We start from the raw sequence: 16,009 nt of genomic DNA on the forward strand, positions 1-16,009 counted from the left end.
TACCTATCGAATTGCTCCCCGTGTTTAATTACACATCTTCCCTTTGCAGTTTTTTTGTTTTATTAAAACCCACTTAAAATTGTAATAATTCGTTCAGGGAAAATGGATGAACTTCAAATGGATACAAACTCACAATCAGAGACTGCATCTGAATATGCTTACAGCGAACGAGCATCGGAAAGTACGCGCGATGAAAAATCTGCTGGCGCCGTCGCCACCACTGCCAACAACAACCCCGGCATTTGCTACTGGTAAACAAAACACTTGGACTGTATACAAAGACAAAAAATATACGACTAATAAATGATTATGTATTTTTTATTTACAGTGGTAAAGAGCGAAATTTCAACATTGTGGAACTTTTATGCGCGAATTGCAGTCGTTGGTTTCATGAGTCCTGTATTGGATATCAGCTGGGCAAGTTGGTACCGTTCATTACCAATTATATGTTTGTGTGCAAAAATTGCTCTCAAAGCGGTCTGGAAGTTTTCCGCAAAAGCCAAGCTAGTAAATAATGTTATCTATACAAACACGAAATGTATAATTTACACATATCCATCTTCCAGCTATACCACAAATGTGTATCACTGCCATAGCTAATATGCAACAAAACGCCTTAAAGGACGGCAAAAGCAAATTGTTGTTTAGCAAAGATAAAGATATTATACCATATATCGAACAATACTGGGAAGCGATGACTTCAATGCCGCGACGTGTTACACAATCTTGGTAGGAACATACATTAATATAATATCTCAGTATCATTAGAACAGCATCTGAAAATGGTGTCCTACAAGTAATACTATTTTATTGTCCTTAGGTATTCTACGGTGCAACGTTCATTAGTAAAAGAGGTAAATACTTTATTTACATATGAGGAAAATGCAGAATATGGTGCCATGTTTGGTTTATTAACTCAAGATCTCGGTCAGATTAAACCCAACTACGATGTCGTGGGTAAGAGTGGATTATTAAGAGGATCCGATGAAAGTCAGGGTTCAGGTAAGTTAAAGAGATTGAATGTTGCAAACTTCATTTCAGTTTCTAAGCTATATTCTAAATCAAAGTATCGCAGTTGGAAATGTATGCATGCTACATCGGTACTTCAGATATTAATCAGGACGGCATGCATACATTCTTTTGCATGGTTCGTACGTATAAAAGCACAAATTCTGCATTTATGAACCGATATTATTGAAGCTAAATACAATAGCATTATCATTCATAAAATCAGCAGACATGATGGTATATGGCACAATTATTAGGTATCTACACAAATCTTAATGATTTGGTACATACGCACTTTCTTCACGAAGTTCTTCCCAAAAGATCAATAACGTCGAACTATCCTGAGGGATTCAAGGGGTTGTTGAGCGCAATATATAGCTTCTCAAACCCAATTGTCAACCTCACCTTCGAGCGGCGAATCCCGTTTCACTAACAGACGAGGCTCTGGCGACCCCAAGCTCCTCATGGAACTTGGGGGTGGGGAGGGAGGGATGGCCTGAAGGTTTAATGTGGCCATATAAATCGTTCCCGAGATAGTCGGGCCAGCACCTTAATGGTGCTGTGTTACCGGAGCGTATCGGATCTGTATCCGACAAAGGACCATCACATCGATAACACTCCCCAAAGCCTTCGGGGAGTAACCTAATCGCTACAACAACAACAACAACAACATCCTGAGGTCAAACAATTGGAGGTATCCGGCTCCGGTATCGCAGGACCATTAAGGTGCTAGCCCGACCATCTCGGGAACGATTTATGTGGCCATGAGGAGCTTGGGGTCGCCAGAGCCTCGTCTGTTAGTGAAACAGGATTCGCCGCGGATATGTGAGGTTGACAATTGGGTTTGGATAAGCTATATATTGCGCTGGCAACCTGAAAGGTTGCGCTACACAGCCTCTTGAATCTGGTATTTTAGTCGCCTCTTACGACAGCCATACTTACCGCCGGTAAATTCTGACCCCCTAACCCGCTGGGGTGGTGTTTTTGTTCAATGGACGATATATGTATTCCATGTTGATGGTTTCAAGTTGCGCCATCTCTCATCAATTAGTTATTCCCGATAATGGGATATTTTCATGAACACGTTTCATTTCATAAAAGTGGATAATTTTTTAAAGATGATAAAGAAAAATCAAAATACTTCCACAAAAAACTAAATTTAATCGAAATGTCATTTACGGATTCGAAACGTCATGTCATGTTACCAATCAAACAGTCCAAACGAACGTAAAAAACTTGCTGTTTGAATTGAGTTTCCGAATCACACTCAGGTGATTCGCCAGGTAATTCATCGAACTGGCGCTTTCTTATCTTCCTTCTTTTCTCTGTGAAGGTATTCACAACTCCTATACTCCCTGCCAGAACCTTACATTCTTGAAGTATGATCGACCATTGATCCCTGAACTTCTTCAACTCATCAATGACCTATGTAAGCTTATCCACGGCATACTCATATGTTTGCAAAAATGTGTGCTTCGCAAAACAAGTCAAGTGTACTAATTTTTTCAAATTAACGTTCTAGTTTATTATCAGCCTGTATTTACAGAAGTCACGGGCTTTTTACAAAAATGAAAAAGCAATACGACCAAACCGATAGGGGCATAGTTTTAGGCGAAATAAAATGTGATTTTAAGTTAGTTAACATTTTTGACAGATAGCGCTTATAAAATTGTGTCAAAAACGTTTATCTAACTTAAAATCACATTTTATTTCGACTATGACTATGCCCCAGAGTATTTGATTGGATGCTTATGATTTTAGTTTAGTGGTGTGATGGGTAGCGTGCTCCGCCTATCACACCGTATGCCCTGGGTTCAACTCCCGGGCAAAGCAACATCAAAAATTTTAGAAATAAGATTTTTTAATTAGAAGAAAATTTTTCTAAGCGGGGTCGCCCCTCGGCAGTGTTTGGCAAGCACTCCGGGTGTATTTCTGCCATGAAAAGCTCTCAGTGAAAACTCATCTGCTTTGCAGATGCCATTCGGAGTCGGCATAAAACATGTAGGTCCCGTCCGGACAATTTGTAGGGAAAATCAAGAGGAGCACGACGCAAATTGGAAGAGAAGCTCGGCCTTAGATCTCTTCGGAGGTTATCGCGCCTTACATTTATTTTTTTTATTTATCTATGAAATCCTAGTTAGAGTACTGTCAATACTGCTTTGCCTTGCCGGGCCCCCAAAAACCTTCCGGGCCCCAGGGCAATTGCTCTTGCTGCCCCTCCTCTCCGCGGCCCTGATTACATATACTGCCTGGGAATCATGATAGCATTACTTAGTCTTTCATATTCTTTAGCAAGCTTAAGCTATCATCGAGAGGATAGAAGGGGTTGATAAGCACAAGACAAACCTTTTTAGTTTCACAGCTTTTCCAAATCAATTGTCAATTTCACGTAGTAAATGGCGAGGCTTTGGCGACCCGAAGTTCACAAGGTGGTAAGAGGGTGGCCTAGAAAGTTCAAAATGATGATATTGAATCATTCCGGAGACAGATGGGCTTTTACCCTAATTGTGCTTGCTACAGGTACATGCCGAATCCATATCCGTAAAAGGACCATCGACGTTGATAACATTTACAACTTCCGGCGAGTGTCCTTATCGCAACAACAACAACACGGGGTGACATGGGAAGCAGAAAGCGGGTGCCCCCAAATAATTCAAGGAGTTGTGTAGAGCAACCCTTTCAATGGGCCCACCTTCCCGTGGAGAATCCTATTTCATTAGCAGCCGCGGCTCTGGCGCCCCAAGTTCCATGGAACTAGGGGGTGCGGCCGGATGGTTGAATGTTGTTGTTGTTGTAGCAATGCTTCGCCCCACCTAACAGCCGCGACCGATCACAAATTGTCATCAATATCCTCTAACGGGAGTCCAAGGAAACTTGCTGTTTCAACAGGGGTGGACCATAAGGAAAGGGGTGTTAGAGGCGTTGGTTCCACATTACAATTAAAGAGATGGTTGGTGTCATGTGGGGACACATTGCAAGCGGGGCATACATTTTGTATGTCGGGGTTGATTCTGGATAGGTAAGAGTTGAATGTTGTCATATCTAACCGTTCCCGCGGGGTCGGGATTGTACCTTAATGATGCCTGTTACCGGCAAAGGACCATCAATATCGATAACACTCCCAAAACCCTTAGGGGAGTGTCTTTCGCTACAACAACAACAACAAGAAAAGTGGACGGTCACGGAATCACTTGTGCTCGACAACTTGCTTCGTGCTGTCCTTCATCTCTTGTCAAACTTTTGTTTTTTGGAAATCCAATAAATTTTTGAAAGCTGAATAGTTTCGGTACTACCATTTCGGGTTTATTTCGTAAGATTTAGGATAGTTCATCGGGTCACTTTTTTTTGTAGCTGTGTTATTTGTCGCTTTTAATTTTTTCGAAGATCTACCTTCTAATATATTTGTATAAGCTAAAATCTTATTTTTTGGATACAATAAAGACAACTTGTAGGATAAATTAAAAAGGAGCACGACGCAAATTGGAAGAGAAGACTACTCTACTAAAACCACCACTAAACTCATAGTTTTCTAGGCATAAAAAGTATATGTTTTAAATATATTAACTTTTGCAAAGCAAACATTGATATTATAAAAGAAAAAGTCATTAAAGTTTGCAACTTTTGAAAAACATTTCAAAAAATTTGAGGCTGATTTCCTGGAAAACAGTTGTAAGTGACCTTTTAGTTATGCCGGAAAGCCACATAAATAAAAGAAACAAGTAAGAGTGTGCCTTAGTTCTATAGGTGGACGCCTTTTCGATATATCGCCATAAAGGTGGACCAGGGGTGACCCAGAACATGACCTGTCGGGTACTGCTAATTTATTTATATATGTAATACCACGAACAGTATTCCTGCCATGATTCCAAGGGCTTTTGATTTCGCCCTGCAGAACTTTTTCATTTTTATACTCAGTTGAGCAGAGCTCACAGAGTATATTAAGTTTGATTGGATAACGGTTGGTTGTAATACATATATAAAGGAATCGAGATAGATATAGACTTCCATATATCAAAATAATCAGGATCGAAAAAAAATTTGATTGAGTCATGTCCGTCCGTCCGTTAACACGATAACTTGAGTAAATTTTGAGGTATCTTGATGAAATTTGGTATGTAGGTTCCTGAGCACTCATCTCAGATCGCTATTTAAAATGAAATATATCGGACTATAACCACGCCCACTTTTTCGATATCGAAAATTTCGAAAAACCGAAAAAGTGCGATAATTCATTACAAAAGACAGCTAAAGCGACGAAACTTGGTAGATGAGTTGAAATTATGACGCGGAATAGAAAATTAGTAAAATTTTGGACAATGGGCGTGGCACCGCCCACTTTTAAAAGAAGGTAATTTAAAACTTTTGCAAGCTGTAATTTGGCAGTCGTTGAAGATATCATGATGAAATTTGGCAGGAACGTTACTCCTATTACTATATGTACACTTAATAAAAATAGCAAAATCGGAGAAGGACCACGCCCACTTTAAAAAAAATTTTTTTTAAAGTAAAATTTTAACAAAAAATTTAATATCTTTACTGTATATAAGTAAATTATGTCAACATTCAACTCCAGCAATGATATGGTGCAACAAAATACAAAAATAAAAGAAAATTTCAAAATGGGCGTGGCTCCGCCCTTTTTCATTTAATTTGTCTAGGATACTATTAACGCCATAAGTCGAACAAAAATTAACCAATCCTTTTGAGATTTGGTAGGGGCATAGATTTTATGACATTAACTGTTTTCTGTGAAAATGGGCGAAATTGGTTGATGCCACGCCCAGTTTTTATACACAGTCGTCCGTCTGTCCTTCCGCATGGCCGTTAACACGATAACTTGAGCAAAAATCGACATATCTTTAATGAACTTAGTTCACGTGCTTACTTGAACTCACTTTATCTTGGTAAGACAAATGAACGAAATCCGACTATGACCACGCCCACTTTTTCGATATCGAAAATTACGAAAAATGAAAAAATGCCATAATTCTATACCAAATACGAAAAAAGGGATGAAACATCGTAAGGTAATTAGATTGTTTTATTGACGCGAAATATAACTTTAGAAAAAACTTTATAAAATGGTTGTGACACCTACCATATTAAGTAGAAGAAAATGAAAAAAGTTCTGCAGGGCGAAATAAAAAACACTTAAAGTCTTGGCAGGTATGACATATATAAATAAATTAGCGGTATCCAACAGATGATGTTCTGGGTCACCCTGGTCCACATTTTGGTCGATATCTGGAAAACGCCTTCACACCACTCCCTTTTAAAACTCTCATTAATATCTTTTATTTGATATCCATATCGTACAAACATATTCTAAAGTCACCCCTGGTCCACCTTTATGGCGATATCTCGAATAGGCGAACACCTACAGAACGAAGGCCCACTCCTTTTTAAAAATACTCATTAACACATTTCATTTGATACCCATATCTTACAAACAAAGTCTAGAGTCACCCCTGGTACACCTTTATTGCGATACCTCGAAAAGGCGTCCACCTATGGAACTAAGGATTATTCCCTTTTAAAATACTCATTAACACCTTTCATTTGATACCCATATCGTACAAACGCATTCTAGAGTCACCCCTGGTCCACCTTTATGGCGACATCTCGAAAATGCGACCACCTATATAACAACCACCACTCCCTTTTAAAACCCTCATTAATACCTTTAATTTGATACCCATATCGTACAAACATATTCTAGAGTCACCCCTGGTCCACCTTTATGGCGATATTTCGAAACGGCGCCCACTTATAAAACTAAGGCCCACTCCCTTTTAAAATACTCATTAACACCTTTCGTTTGATGCCCATATTGTACAAACAAATTCTAGGGTCACCCCTGGTCCACCTTTATGGCGATATCTCGAAACGGCGTCCACCTATGGAACTAAGGCTTACTCCCTTTTAAAATACTCATTAACACCTTTCTTTTGATACCCATATTGTACAAACAAATTCTAGGGTCACCCCTGGTCCACCTTTATGGCGATGTCTCGAAACAGCGTCCACCTATGGAATTAGGGATTACTCCCTTTTAAAATACTCATTAACACCTTTCATTTGATACCCATATCGTACAAACGCATTCTAGAGTCACCCCTGGTCCACCTTTATGGCGATATCTCGAAAAGGCGACCACCTATACAACAACCACCACTCCCTTTTAAAACCCTCATTAATACCTTTAATTTGATACCCATATCGTACAAACACATTCTAGAGTCACCCCTGGTCCACCTTTATGGCGATATTTCGAAACGGCATCCACCTATAGAACTAAGGCCAACTCCCTTTTAAAATACTCATTAATACCATTCGTTTGATGCCCATATTGTACAAACAAATTCTAGGGTCACCCCTGGTCCACCTTTGTGGCGATATCTCGAAACGGCGTCCACCTATGGAACTAAGGATTATTCCCTTTTAAAATACTCATTAACACCTTTCATTTGATACCCATATCGTACAAACGCATTCTAGAGTCACCCCTGGTCCACCTTTATGGCGACATCTCGAAAATGCGACCACCTATATAACAACCACCACTCCCTTTTAAAACCCTCATTAATACCTTTAATTTGATACCCATATCGTACAAACATATTCTAGAGTCACCCCTGGTCCACCTTTATGGCGATATTTCGAAACGGCGCCCACTTATAAAACTAAGGCCCACTCCCTTTTAAAATACTCATTAACACCTTTCGTTTGATGCCCATATTGTACAAACAAATTCTAGGGTCACCCCTGGTCCACCTTTATGGCGATATCTCGAAACGGCGTCCACCTATGGAACTAAGGCTTACTCCCTTTTAAAATACTCATTAACACCTTTCTTTTGATACCCATATTGTACAAACAAATTCTAGGGTCACCCCTGGTCCACCTTTATGGCGATGTCTCGAAACAGCGTCCACCTATGGAATTAGGGATTACTCCCTTTTAAAATACTCATTAACACCTTTCATTTGATACCCATATCGTACAAACGCATTCTAGAGTCACCCCTGGTCCACCTTTATGGCGATATCTCGAAAAGGCGACCACCTATACAACAACCACCACTCCCTTTTAAAACCCTCATTAATACCTTTAATTTGATACCCATATCGTACAAACACATTCTAGAGTCACCCCTGGTCCACCTTTATGGCGATATTTCGAAACGGCATCCACCTATAGAACTAAGGCCAACTCCCTTTTAAAATACTCATTAATACCATTCGTTTGATGCCCATATTGTACAAACAAATTCTAGGGTCACCCCTGGTCCACCTTTGTGGCGATATCTCGAAACGGCGTCCACCTATGGAACTAAGGATTACTCCCTTTTAAAATACTCATTAACACCTTTCATTTGATACCCATATCGTACAAACGCATTCTAGAGTCAACCCTGATCCACCTTTATGGCTATATCCCCAAATGGCGTCCACCTATAGAACTATGGCTCACTCCCTCATAAAATACTCTTTAATGCCTTTCATTTGATACACATTCCAGGGTTTCCCTCGGTTCATTTTCCTACATGGTTATTTTCCCTTATGTTGTCACCATAGCTCTCAACTGAGTATGTAATGTTCGGTTACACCCGAAATTAACCTTCCTTACTTGTTTCTACTTAATATGGTAGATGTCACACCCATTTTACAGTTTTTTCTAGTTATATTTTGCGTCACAAAAACCAATCCAATCATCATGTTTCATCCCTTTTTCGTATTTGGTATAGAATTATGGCATTTTTTCATTTTTTGAAATTTTCAATATCGAAAGAGTGGACGTGGTCATGGTCGGATTTCGCCCATTTTTAATACCAAAATAAAGTGAGTGCAGATAAGTACGTGAACTAAGTTTAGTAAAGATATATCGATTTTTGGTCCAGTTATCGTGTTAACGGTGTTAAGTGGGCGTGGTAATAGTCCGATTTCGTTCATTTTAAATAGCGATCTGAGATGAGTGCCCAGGAACCTACATACCATTAAGATACGTCAAAATTTACTTAAGTTATCGTGTTTACGAACAGACGAATGGATGGACGGACGGACATAGCTAAATGAATTTCTTTTTTCGCCCAAATCATTTTGATATATAGAAGTCTATATCTATCTCGATTAGTTTATGCCGTTGCGAGGTACCGTTATGCGAACAAAATTAATATACTCTGTGAGCTCTGCTCAGCTGAGTATAAAAATAACTGATGAAATTTGCCAATAACATTTGTCTGCTGTTTTTGCGTTGACAGGTGTAAATGTAAGTTTATATATCTGGTTTATATCTACATATCTGTGGTACGCTCTTTCTGCGCTATGCATGATACGGCATGTCGGTAGGTTATTGTTTATCGAACTTTAGGAGGAACATAGAGAAGAGAGTTTAGCAAAATTGTTTGAAATATTTTATTTGTGTTTACGCTGTATGTTTGAATGTAAAATTAATTTCACTCTCCTATCATGCATTGGCTCGTCTTTTAATTACAGAGCCTGCTAAACGTTCTACATTAGAAGGTACATATGTATGTAGTAGGTACGAACGAGTAAATTAAGTATTTCAACGTGGGCTGGTTGTGGCTGCTTACTGTAGTAGTATTTTTCAGCTAATTGTGTTTTGTAACTGTTGGAGAGCAGAGAGGCGCACCACCGGCTTTCATGGGAGATGGTGAGACGTTGTTTGCTCGTATGTAAAATTGTTGCTAGAAAGTTGTTGCATTGTTTGTTATTCTACTAAAAAAAAAAGGGGAGCCACTACACGACTATTATTCTGCTAGAATGTTAAAATACATACAATAAGAGCATGAGCGATTGTGCAGGTACATTCGTACCTACATACATTAATAAATATGTATTTAAATGATCTTACAGTACATAGTTAGTACTTTTGTGTTGTATATCGATTCGGTTGGACGATTCGTCGTCGCCGCCACTGTCGTCATTGTTGTAGATATTGCTGCGCACGTAGTTGCAAATTTCCTAGTATATGGACAACAACACGGCATCGCATCGCGAGGAAGAAAGTACGAAATAGATAAGATTGATTGATTGATAAATTTGATTGAATAATTATGAAGTGTTTGCCGACTCCATTTCGGGGAATAGAAGTGTTTTTATAAATTTTTATTTTTAGATGGTTTTAAGGACAATACATGCAATTAACATACATACATATGTATATACATATATGTACATACAGTTATATGTGTGTCAAAGTTCGTTTAAGATTTGCTTAATATGCGCAATGAGTCATTTTTTTTTCATAGAAACCGCCAAGTTGTTTACTTAATAAAAACATGTTATATGCAAATTTCACAATTAAATAATAGAATTACATACTTACATTTTCCCAAGAGTTGTTAAATCAACTACGTAGATGATGTGTTTCTTGGTCTTATAGTTGTTTCCGCCGTCTGCTCTCTACATTCCATTGTTGTTATTGAACTTCTACGACGTGGCCTTATTTTATTTCAACACATTAATTGTAAATCACACATACATACGTAAGTACTTTCTGGCATACATACATAAAGTAAATGTGCCAGTGACCGAACAAATTCCAAATTTACCGATTTTATTACCTTAAATATTGCTTACGTACTTACGAAATGTTCGAAATATGCAACCTTTAATCGCAAACGTCATCTCTTTGATGGTGTTTTTATGCCCAATCAGTGGCATAGTAACGGGGGGAGAGGCGGGGGGCACCCCAGCGGGTTAGGGGGTCAGAATATACCCGCGTTAGGTATGCCTGTCGTAAGAGGCGACTAAAATACCTGATTCAAGGGGCTGTGTAGCGCAACCTTGCAGGTTGCCAGCGCAATATATAGCTTCTCCAAACCCAATTGTCAACCTCACCTATCCGCGGCGAATCCTGTTTCACTAACAGACGAGGCTCTGGCGACCCTAATCTCCGTATGGAACTTGGGGTTGGGGAGGGAGGGGATGGCCTGAAGGTTTAATGTGGCCACATAAATCGTTCCCGAGATGGTCGGGCCAGCACCTTAATGGCGCTGTGGTACCGGAGCGTACCGGATCTGTATCCGGCAAAGGACCATCACATCGATAACACTCCCCAAAGCCTTCGGGGAGCAACCTTATCGCTACAACAACAACAACAACAGGCGGGGGGCAAAACCCCTCCGAAATATTAGTAGTTTCGTAAAAAATTGATTTGATATGCATTTCAATTTCAACGGAATCGAGAAACAATAATTTTCATCGGCAGGCAAAAAATAGCTTCAAGAGGACATCGTGATTCTGGTCCTATATCCCTTGAGACACCTCCCCATAATGACGGTAACTTCAGATCTTTATTAAGATTTCGGATGAATGCTGGTGACCAAACATTGAAGAAACGTTTACTTCAAACTGCCACATTGAAAAATCGCAACACATCTTACACGACTCCACAGATTCAGAATGAACTCATCGAAATTTGCGGGCACATAATTCCTGAAAAGATTGTTGCAGAAATCAACGCAAGCGAATGCTGGACTATACTCGCAGATGGGACAACGGACATTAGTGGCGTGGAACAATACTCACTATGTTTCCGTTATACTGAAAAAACTGTAGATTGTATAATTTTGAGAGAAGATTTTCTACAGTTCATCCCGATGGAAGATTGCAATGCTACAACAACAACAACAACATGGAAGATTGCACTGGTAGATGACTTGCTTCGTCTTTGATAAACATTTCAAAGAAGCTGAAGATCAACCTGGAGTTTTCGGTTTCTCAAGGATACGACGGTGCAGCTGTAATGAGTGGAGAATGGAATGGGTGTGTGGCTGCAGTGATGGAGAAGTCCGTCTGCAAGCGCAAGCCATTCCTTGAATTTGGCGGTTGGTGAAGCGTGCTCCATTTCTCTTATAAGAAACTGTCCTGGGTCCATAAAGCAGATAATTTCTTTCTTCATACCTTCAGCAAAACGCGAAGCTATTCTCAAGGATGCTGTCGAAACTTTGAATTATCCAACAAAGAAAGAACGTTTGAAGTGATTGTGTGAAACAAGATGGACGGAAAGACTAGATCCTGTGATCTGCTTCAAAGAAATGTTTGCTCCCATCTATTTCAGTTTAGAAAAAATGCATGACTGTGGAAACGCTGAAAGTTCTAGAAATGCTTTCAGTTATCTACACACTTTGAGGGCTGGAGGATTCATCGTGGCATTGGTTGTTATTAACGAAATTTTTTCTTTGTGTTGATCTTTCTGCAGCAGTTTCAGCGGCTGATGATCTGGCTGTTTTGTTGAAAGAAATGAGGGAAAAGGCTAAGTAAAAGTTCAAAGAAATGTTTCTTGATGCTAAAGAATTAGCTGAATCTATCGGAGAGAAGATTGTTGTTCCTAGGATTATGAGTCGTCAGAAAAGCGAAAAAACTACGAAAACAGCTCAGCAGGAAAATATTTTAGCAAATTAATATTCATCCCTTTCATCGATCACTTAATATCTTCAGAGTCTAATAGATTCATCAAGCACAAAAACACATTGTCCATTATTGAATATGTCATTCCCAATAAATTAGTCAGAAAAGTAGGTGAAAACGTTTCTGAAACTGTCAAAATAATAATGGATCAGTGCCCAGCACTTACTGGAACAGCGGTGAAAAATAAAGTCCTACTATGGGGGCAACGTTGGGTTGGAGCAGAAGATTGCCGAAAGACATTCATCGATGCATTACATCTTTGTAATGAAGAACTTTTTCCACACGTTTTCAAGTTTTTGAAGATTGGAGCCACGTTAGCTGTAACCATTGCCAGCAGTGAACGAAGTTTTTTTAACACTGATGCGTTTGAAAAATTGGATAAGGAATTCAACCGGAGAAGATAGGCTGAATGGACTTGCCCTATTAAGTATTAATAGAAATATTGATATCACAGTGGAAGAAGTCATTGGTCGATTCGCTCAAAAACAGATGAAAATCAATCACCCTCTTGAATTAATTTGGTGTTTAAGTCACCTCTTACTGCAGGCATACCTGCCGCTGGTATATTCAGTGCCCCCTTACCCGCTGGGGGCCGACCATCCGTTCGTATGTACGTATGTGAATGATAACTTGGGTAAATTTTAAGATGTTTTAAGAGAAATCGGGCATGTGGGCGCTCCTAGACACTCATCTACCATCGATATTTAAAATGAACGAAATCGGTTCATAAACACGCCCACATTATATTAACATATACATAATTCAGCAAATACGAAGAAGCAGCGGAGAATATTATTAAATTTCGCCAATCAAATTCTTATTTTTTTCCGTCTATTTAAGAAAAAACTTGTATGGATTTCGTAACTGAAATAACACAAAGCAAACTCAAAAATGTTTTCGAAAATAAAAAAATCGAAAATTCGAGAAAATTTCACGAAAATTTCGAACTTTTAATTTGAAGTTCCCGGAGTTTTTTTCGGGTATGCCGTTTTGTAGCCCAATTGATCTTAGTCCAATAAAGTACAAGTTATAGGTCCCTCAAAACTTGTGTGTATTGATTTTTGACATTTTTTGTTTCCGAAGGTTTTTTTTATATTTTCTTAGCGAATTGTAGATTTTTTTTTTCGGAAATGCTTTTGAGATTGGTTCAACACGTTTCAGCTACAAAATTCACGAAAGTTTTTTCTTAAATTATCGAAAATAAAAGAAAGGCGTTTGATTGACGAAATATGATAAAAATGTCCAATATTTTCGAAGATAGGAAAAGGTGATTATTCAGTAAATAATACACTTCCAACTTAATTTCATATATGAAGTGGTAAATGACATTTAATTACAACTTTTGGAAAAAGGCGTGGCACCGCTCACTTCAATTAAAATTATTATTGCTAATATTATCGTCCGTATATAGAAAACCGTTTAAGTTGTCATCGAAAAATGCGGCAAACAGATTATCCTTGCCATGGGGAGTTTGTCTGAAAAAATGGGCGAAATCGGTTAAAGACCATGCCCTTTTTTATTTAAGAGATTTTTAAAATGATCGTAGACAATTTTAATAGACAATATCCTACCGAAACCAAACACTTTAGCGCATAATCATAGTCAAAATAAAATAGGTTTTAAATTTAGTTTCAGCTTTTTTGACAGATAGCTCATAGAAAATGATGTCAAAAAGCTGCAACTAAATTTAAAATCTATTTTATTTTGACTATGTTTATGCACCTTTGTTTTATTAAAAGACAATCCTTTATTCGTACCACCTGGAAAGATGGGGGCCTGTGCGCATACGTAACATTTTTTAAAAGAGTTACACAAATACATACATACATATATGTACATTAGGGTGGGTCGATTTGTATGGACGAAAGTTGACCGATATCGCGCCATCGATTTTTCGATAGGATTTGGGCTCAGGAAGAAAAGTTCCACTACGCATACCCAAAAAAAAAATTTTCAAGCCTGCGAACTTTCATTTTTTTACTTTTTTTCGACTTAGTTTTTTAAGGGTTTTTCATGACCTACTAAAAAATTTTCATTTGATTGTACAATTGTCATGAATACCCTGTCCGACCCAAAAATGTCCGCTAGAAACGTTGGCGATAACAGTTTTTTGAAAAAAAAAAAATTTTTTTTTACATACATATATGTATGTATGAACTAGAGATATACGCCGCCGATAAACGCCGCCGCCGAATGTCAAAAATATCGGCGCGGCGGCGCGGCGCGTTACTATATTTTCTACTCGTTTAAGACTGTTTAGGCCATTTATTGTTCATGTCGAAAATTGGTCGGCTATGGTCGAAAGTGGTATCAACGGATGCGCATCACTGCCAGTTATAAGAAACTAATTGCGAAATTTAACTCTTTATAACTATTCAAAAGTTATTTAAAATAACAGGCGCTTTCGATGTCAGCTTAACACGGACTTTGCATCACCTAATTCAGAAAGTTATTAAAACAAAACTCTAAAAGAAAAGTTATATAATAAATTTATATGCCCACTTTGCATTTTTGAAAAAATTAATAATGAACAATTAATTAAAAAAAAATGACCCAAGGCGTCTGCAATCTTTGGTCTACATTTTAAAAATTTTATCCAGGGTCCTTGTAAAATTTTAATTATGTAGATGCGCCGAGGATTATACGATTTTCACCCATGACGCAATGACATCCACTTAGACTACTTATGATTTCGAGGGCGGCATCCTTGGCCGAATAGTCACTCCCTAACGTTTCAAGGTGTTTCTCTGGTGTAGGTCGGCAGCATAGCGCGACAAAAGAATCCGTTAGAAAGTCTTCGAAGCTACACCTAGAGATTCTAGGAAAGTGACGTCGACGAAGGTATGAGTTCGAAGACGCAGTCCTATAGCTTCTGTACTGGCATATGGTGTGAGGCTCAAGAGGCGTGGTAGCGACTGGTGGTAGAGATTCCTACTGTTCGCACATCGGGAATTGTAGCTCTTAAAAACAGCCGAAAAAACTGGAGGCGCCCTGCGCCACTAGAGTCATGTGTATTAATAGACCGCCAAGGAGCGACAAATGATTTAAAGGAATTGTGTTCGCGACGATTATTAGGAGTTAACCCTAGCTGAAACTACGCTTTGCACGAGATATATGTACAAGCAAAAGTGTGACTATTTTATGTATCTTTATTTCTTTTCAGCATACGTAGCAGTACCAATTCCAAAGACCGGGGTTAGGTTCGAAGCCTCTCTGGAGCAAGCGAACGAGGGACAATCCCTTCGCAAGGAGCTACTCCTGAAAATGTTTGAACGGTCTGCGAGATTTTGATGGAAAAACCCCGGATCTTTCCGAAATGGCCAACACGTTGATTTCCTTAAATACATATAAACAAAACCTTTCCTAAATATAATTTTTTTAAATAGAAAAATCAAGCCTTTAAAGTAAGAACACCGGCGTACGCCGGCGCGCCGCCTACGCCGATAAAGTGATCGGCGTAAACCTCTAGTATGTACATATGAAAATTTTTTTAGTAGGAAATCAAAGTCGAAAAAAAATAAAAAATGAAATTTCGCAGGCTCAAAAATTATTTTTTGGGGTATGCG

At 38.7% G+C, this 16,009-nt stretch overlaps 1 protein-coding gene across 3 annotated transcripts in view; it reads left to right on the forward strand.

Moving 5' to 3' along the window:
* Positions 1-16,009, forward strand: part of ash2 (Set1/Ash2 histone methyltransferase complex subunit ash2) — a 26,418-nt gene continuing 10,409 nt past the window's right edge. For 2 of the 3 annotated variants that reach the window (XM_067761629.1, XM_067761630.1), the window contains exons 1-4: positions 1-251; positions 329-507; positions 567-729; positions 821-1,002. In XM_067761629.1, the coding sequence (XP_067617730.1) occupies positions 103-251; positions 329-507; positions 567-729; positions 821-1,002 (673 nt within the window). In that variant the 5' untranslated portion in view covers positions 1-102. The remainder of the gene's footprint in view (positions 252-328; positions 508-566; positions 730-820; positions 1,003-16,009) is intronic. The other variant, XM_067761631.1, reaches the window with a different exon arrangement.

Source organism: Eurosta solidaginis, chromosome 1 (assembly GCF_040869045.1).
Source record: "Eurosta solidaginis isolate ZX-2024a chromosome 1, ASM4086904v1, whole genome shotgun sequence".
NCBI lineage: Eukaryota > Metazoa > Arthropoda > Insecta > Diptera > Tephritidae > Eurosta > Eurosta solidaginis.